Source organism: Medicago truncatula, chromosome 3 (assembly GCF_003473485.1).
Source record: "Medicago truncatula cultivar Jemalong A17 chromosome 3, MtrunA17r5.0-ANR, whole genome shotgun sequence".
Classification (NCBI taxonomy): domain Eukaryota; kingdom Viridiplantae; phylum Streptophyta; class Magnoliopsida; order Fabales; family Fabaceae; genus Medicago; species Medicago truncatula.
In genome coordinates, this window is record NC_053044.1 from 55944876 (window position 1) to 55951977 (window position 7102).

General features: G+C 30.9%; 1 protein-coding gene across 1 annotated transcript; it reads right to left on the reverse strand.

Moving 5' to 3' along the window:
- Positions 1–4064: 4064 nt before the first annotated feature.
- Positions 4065–7102, reverse strand: LOC25490217 (alcohol acyltransferase 9). Its single transcript, XM_013606698.3, has 2 exons — positions 6542–7102; positions 4065–5204 (listed from the first exon to the last, which is right to left on the reverse strand). Exons 1-2 carry the CDS (start codon positions 6980–6982, stop codon positions 4266–4268), a joined length of 1380 nt encoding a protein of 459 aa, XP_013462152.1. The 5' UTR covers positions 6983–7102; the 3' UTR covers positions 4065–4265.

Sequence of the window (7102 nt, forward strand, 5' to 3'; positions counted from 1 at the left end):
TGCGAAGTTTGAATTAATATGTTGAAGGATAAATTGTTATTTATCTCATTTATGTTTTTAAGAAGTGTAGCATTCCGTTTATGTGTTGATTACTCTGATAAATGTTATGAAATTTTTAAGTTGGGAAAACAGGGTGTTACAAATAACACTATTTCAGGGAGAACTTTACCGCGAGAATCGGTTTTATCGGTGATTTCGAGGTAAAGAAGGAGGAGTTTTTGAACGGTGTGATTGTTGCAAGTGAGAACGTAATGGATGACGGTGATGAAGAGTTGAGGAATGGTTTCGCCGTTAAGGAGAAGCATGATTGCTTTTTTGAGAGCTTCGATTTTTGCAGTGACGTCGTTTCGTTTGAGAGATTCTTTGATTTCGGTTGCAAGTGCTGGTGTTCCTTTATCGAAGTGGACGACGAGGCTACATGATTTCTCCATTGTTGAAGGTTTGAAGGTTTCAGATCTGGTTTGATCTGAAGAAATTGGAGAGATCGATTTCAGAGAGAGATTCAGATCTCAGAGAGTGTTTTTGTTTGTGTGTGTGTGTGTGTGAGAGAGAGAGAGAGAGAGAGAGAGAGAGAGAGGGGGGGGGGGGGGGGGGGGGGGGGGGGGGAGAGTGTGTGTGTGTGTGAAGTGTGAAGAATGAAGAAGATGATTTCAGATTTAAGACACTTTTGAAAGCGGAGCTCGTTATTTTCATCTTTTTTTTTTCTTTCTGAAATGGTGGAAATGAATTCTTAGATGATGAAGAATGAACGTAAGGGAAGAAGAGGGAAGAAACAAAGAAGAAAGTAAAAAATTAGATGTTGGTGACACATTATAAAATCTTATTAACCTTCATAATCCAACGGTCTCTTTTTTTAGGGGATTAAAATTATTAAAATTGGACTAAATTGAATAAAAGAAATAAGTTAAGGGATGTGTTTGAGAAAGTTAAGACTTATGAGACCAAATTGAATAAAAGAAATAAGTTAAGGGACCGACAAATCAATTAAGTCAAAATTATATAATTATGACTTTTACATGTATTTGACTTATATTTTTAAAACAAAATTTCTTTTTATGGGTTCCTTAAATAATGTACTTATGATATTTGTTAACAAAACCTTTAAAATAATATGCATCATTAACATATACGTACATATTTTTGTTTGTCATTTCACACCTATAAATACCAAACAAAGTCTTGCTACTTATCACATACCCACTACTACTTTGATAACTTATTAAAAGCAAGAAAAAACACATACATAAACACAGTTGTTTTTTCATTTACTAAAGTTATTTTTTTTTTCTTCCAGTAGCAACTGAAAACAACATTCTCATCCTTGGACATATGGAGCTATTGGAAGACACATAGTTTGGGCAAGTATTAAAGCAGGAAATCTAACATCTGCTTTGGTTAGAAAAACACCTGGCCATGTTAACAAACCAAAGCTTATTACAGCTAATAATCCTGAAACCAAGGAAGAGCTTATTGAGAATTACCAACCAGGTATTCTTCTTGATTTCTCTTTCTGATTGTGCAAAGGAAGTGGCTTGTGGCTTTTCGGCAGTCAACATTGGACCATCTATGATCTACTTATGGTAACACTGATTTTTTTTTTCATTTTAAATTTTTGTTTTTAGATTAACTCACGCTAGTACTTAGTGACAATATCAAACTTCCCTGATATGAAACAACTACTGCATAAAACTTCACTGACATGTTGCATTTGGAAGCCAATCATGTACCATAATAATTGAAGAAAAAATATTATCAGCCGACATTAAATTCATAAAAGGCTAAGACATTACCGATCCATGTTTTGTCGTTAAACAATTAGTCAAATGTTAATTTGTTTCATCCAAAATTAAGTGTAAAAAGTTGATGATGATGAAAGAGACTTGAGTCCATTACCCGACTAAAATCCATTTCGCTTTCTTCATGTGCTCTAGATCTACAATTACCTGCTACACATTCCAATGGATAAATTATGGTAATTATTATGGTAACATGAACCTGACACATAGAATATCATTCCTTGAGTCTCAGAATTTTCTCTCCCGTGTTGATAAAGGCAAGGGATATTGATATTGCCCCAAAGTATTGGTGCGTGAGTTAACTCCGCACGCATGCATAAAATAAATGAAATTTTAAATCAGCGTAATTTTACACTTGCATTAATTAACTAACGCATGAGATTTTGAGCAAGGCTGCAGAGCGCGAGTGGTTTGTGCTAGTCTGCTAGATAAATAGTAGAATTTGAAAAGAAATAGCATGTACTATGCATAAATAGTTTGGGCTTAAGGAAATGGCTTTGTTGGCTTTACTTACAGCAGGACCCTTTTCATGGAGCACTAATGGAATTGGGAAAACTCATTCATCCAATATATTAAAGTAAAAAAAAAATTACGCATAAATTTAAAGTTAAAATCTAAAATTTGTAAAAGATAACAAGACTATGAAAAAAAAATGTAAATTCAATTCTTAGAGACGCTAATATTTGGAAAACATTTTAATATGTATTAACAAAAATGGATGTTCTAGGGTTGATTTAAAGATATAAATATACTTGGGTGTGTTTGGATGGGGGAATGTTTTGAAGGGATGTAATGTTATGGAGGAATTCAAATACTTTGAGGTAAATTCCATTGTTTGGTTGATAATTTGAAGAATTTTCAAAATAATGGAAATTTATGAAGTATTTTGTTCAAGTTAAATTTAGAGAATTTCAAATGACACCTAAAAGGAAAGAATTTCAAAATTCTTCATTGTTATAATCTTTTTAAATTTTGCATTTTGGTCCACAATTTTTTCAAAAATTTCAATTTGACCCCAATAAATTTTCAAAAAATTGTAAATTAACCCCTCAATTTTTTCAAAAATTATAATTCGACCCCTCAAAAATTTTGAAATTAACAAATTGATCCCTAATTTCAATTTTCAAATTTGGCCCAAAAATAATGACAATGAAATTTTTTATTACTCCATCCAAACAAAAGTATTTAAAAATAAAAGTAATTTAATTGAATCATTTAAATTTTTTAGAATTCTAAATTTTTTAAAATTTTCCAATTACCTCATCCAAACACACTCTAAAGCTCGGAATAAAAATTACTCTAACTATTGTGAGGGCATGTGATGCATGTGTTCTTCGGATTGGTCATCCAAAGATTGTTGGAACACAATAAACATGTGGGGTAAAATTGATCTGAGGCTACCATATTATGCAACTACAATTCCAGAATTAAGTGTTGATGGGAAATGAAGTTTTGCTGGAACGATCTGGAGAATATGTCGATCGAGAAATTAAGTACTGATGTTCTTTGCTTATAAAAAAATGTTCAATGTTTATTCAGATTATAAACTAATAAGTTTAAATTACTAATAATACATTTTTAATAATACATTTAAATATATGAAAAATTAATATAAACTAATAAGTTTAAATTACTAAGTTAACAATCTTATAGGTCTAAAACGTTTTTTTAATGGCTCATAATCTGACATTTTTAGCTAAATATATATGTTTCTCAAAAAGTATTAGTCTTTCTTGTTCAACAAAAAAACTAGGATAATTTAGACTAGACCTTAGGCTCGGCCAGTAGATCTATATGGCATATTTGTCACCCTTATAAGAATTTCGCAAATAGTCTAACAAGCTAGGCTAATATAGATTAAATTATATTTTGAGATGTAGCTATGACATTTTAGTAAATTTAATTTTATATGACATCCTATTTAAGTTCTATTTTATGTTGATATATTTGCATTATAAGAAATGTTATCAAATTTATAATTTTACATGAACTCATGAAGTACAAATTTTGATATAACAAAAAAAAAAAAAGAAGACATTATTTACATCATAGACTTTTGTTGAAAATATATGGATTGAAAATATATGGTCTAGCATGAACCTAAGTAATTTTTCTTTTTAGGATCGAATTAACCTAAGTAAGTTAGAATCATAGACATGACTTAGATCGCCACATTTTCCTCTCTCATTTTTATTCCTCATGTTAAAAGAGAGTAAGCCCAAAACAAATTTTGACCGGCCAGCCAGCGTTACATAAAAACACACAAAATTGAGTAAACAATTGCTGGTGTCACTATCACTCTAATAACACGAGGAGGAAGAAAAGGAAAGCATTCACTGAAATTGCATTACACATACATACTCACTCCTTGCCTCATTATATAAGTATAACATGCTAATTACAAAGACATGGCCAAAAGGAAAAAAAGATAATAGCTTAAAAAAATAAACAAAAAAACATATAGCAATTTTAGAAAAATGGATTCTCATGCACATGATAGCCATTTTTAACATGATCTCCATTTTTTTCTATTTTCTTTTCCCAGCTTTCCTTCATATAATATTGAAAATTTTCAACCATACTCTCCGGCACAGAAACAACCACTCTCACAGCATTAGCATCACCACCAATAACAGGTAAAAATAAGCAATAAACATCACTTGTTAAAGGACCCATATGTAACGCTTTTCCCTCTCCAAAATCCACTTCTTCTAACCCTAGTTTAGACCATTGTGATATAACCAAGCTAATTGAAACATCCGTTTTTACTGTTTTATCCTCCAACAAATCAACCGTTGATCTAATATATTCCTCATCATTAACCTTTGACTTAGCCTTTTGCACTAACTTCACACCATGATGCAAATTATTCTCTACCAAGTCCTTTATAGTACTTTCAGCACATCCTAATAGAAATCCATTTCCGTAATATCCTTTTGGTAGGTTCATTATGGTACGAATGTTAATAGAGAAAAGTAGCTTAACAATTAGAGTGGAGGGTAATGATAGATTCATTGAACGAATCCAAGAGCGCCATGTGTGTGCTGCCACTACTTCAAAGGTAGTACACTTAAGTGAAGGGACACATTGTTTCTTTAAGTAGAGGACATGGGAGGGATTAAAGATAAATGATGTGGGTACTAATGGTTGTGATTGTATTAACTTGAGAAGGTTTACTTGAGGTGTTGGTTGTGTTCTAGTGTATCCGGGATTGAGGAGGTTTACGGTGGGAGGGTATCGTGGTTTCAACACATGTCGCCAATGGAAAGGTGGGATGGTCAAATTGGTTTGAGGATTTTTGGTTAGTTGTGCCCATGCGTGTAGAAATTGAGATGTGCCGATACCATCGCATAGACAGTGGTTGATTGCGGTGCATAGAATCATTCCTCCGCAACGGAGATTTGTTAACTACAAATGAAAAACACAAACCATGAGTTTCTTTGAACAACAAAACAATTTGAGGACTAGTTCGTACTAATTGTATATTCTCTTTTAACTAATTTACCTAATGTTGTACTTATTAAATGAAAAATCAATTTACTTTGAAAAGATGTACTCGATATTTGAAATATGTATATATGTACGTAAGTATCAGTAAAAAAAAAATACTAACTACCATTTTTGGGACATTGATTTAGAAAATAAAATAAATTGTATTGAAAAATGCACTTTTTATATTTTTAAAAGGTCGATTACATGTATACCAAAAAAAAGTTTGACTGCTCAAGTTTTGAAATAAGAAAAGAAGTGATCAAAGTAAAAGATATTGTTTTTTTTAAAGTTAAAGGGATCTTCATTTTTTTTTTTTTTCTCTTTCAAGTTTCACATGTCAACTTTTAACCATGTTTTTCTTCAAATTCCAAAACATTATTTTCTCATGTTTTTTCTGACATGAGAAGAGTTTAATTCGGATGCATACATCTTGACAGATAAAAGATCGAGAAAATGATGTTATATGTCGGTGATGTGATGTGATAGTAAGATAAAGATAAAATGATTCAATAATGTGTTAATTTAATGTTGAAATATTGGGTGTTCAAGTATCATTGTTACTAATAATTAAGTTTTTCTTTACTAATACCTTATTAAATAGTCTTTTTTTTTTTTACTTGTTAGTTAAATAGTCTTACCTCTTGCCTAACTAAAATAATTCATTAAATAATTTTTTTAAGATACAATTAAACATGTTTAGATTGATCAACCGCTTAAATGAATCGAAATTATGAAATTAGTTTCTTTAATTACATGCGGGAATACCCTGATTTACAAACAAAAAAGTTAAACATATAGTTAGTAGTAATTTTATTTTTATTTTGTTAATAATAGGCCACTCGAGTAACCTAGTAGATGAAATAGCTATCAGATTTGTAATCATAGTATACTATCATCTTAGCTGATCTTTGATTATGACTTCAAATTTTATTTGTAAATTTTAGACATTTGAACTGACTAACTAACTAATTCACAGATTGTCAGTGACTACATAAAACTCATAAAAATAATAGTAGTACTAACTATGTGCAATCATTAACGGCTAGACAAGGGAATTAAATTTAAAAAAAATTGAACATTTTTTTGTTTATTTATAAGAACCTTTTAGTTGAAGTATTATTATTTTTAAAGAACTTTAGGAAATAAATGAATGACATTACATATGATGATCAGGGGAAGAAGTTTCATAAGTTCATTGAATAGAAATAAGAGTTTGAAAAATGAACAATTAGCATAAGAATGAAGAATCTGACCTGAACTATAAGAGGAGGAACATCTAAGAAACTTTGAGATTCCACCTTATAAGTGAACTTTCTCCATGACTTGTTTGGCAACTTAGAAGGTTCAAGTAATTCTTGAGCAGTGATAGACATGAAAGCCTCAACAAACAAAGCACCTTCTCCATTGCAATCCACTTCAAGCTTCTTCTCATCATCCAAATTAGAGGAACAACTTCTCAACCTCCCAGCTAATGGGTAATAATCCACTAAAACTCTAGATAGAGAACACTTCAAATGATCCAAATTCACAGACTTCTTGAAAATGTACAAATACTTGATAGAAAATCTAAGGAACTTTTGGTCATCAAGATTAGAAAGATAGAGAGAATGTTTTGGCGTTGGAATACTTGGTGGAATACTAGTGATTGGTTGGCATGGATAGATACAATCAGGGAGTTCCATTGATTTTGACATATTGATATGTATGATCTTGATGATGCATTAATGATCTATAACTATTAAATTTGTAATGATAAAGAGAGTCAAAAACTGAAAAAGAATGAATAATAAGTAAAGCAGTAGGGAATAATTTAT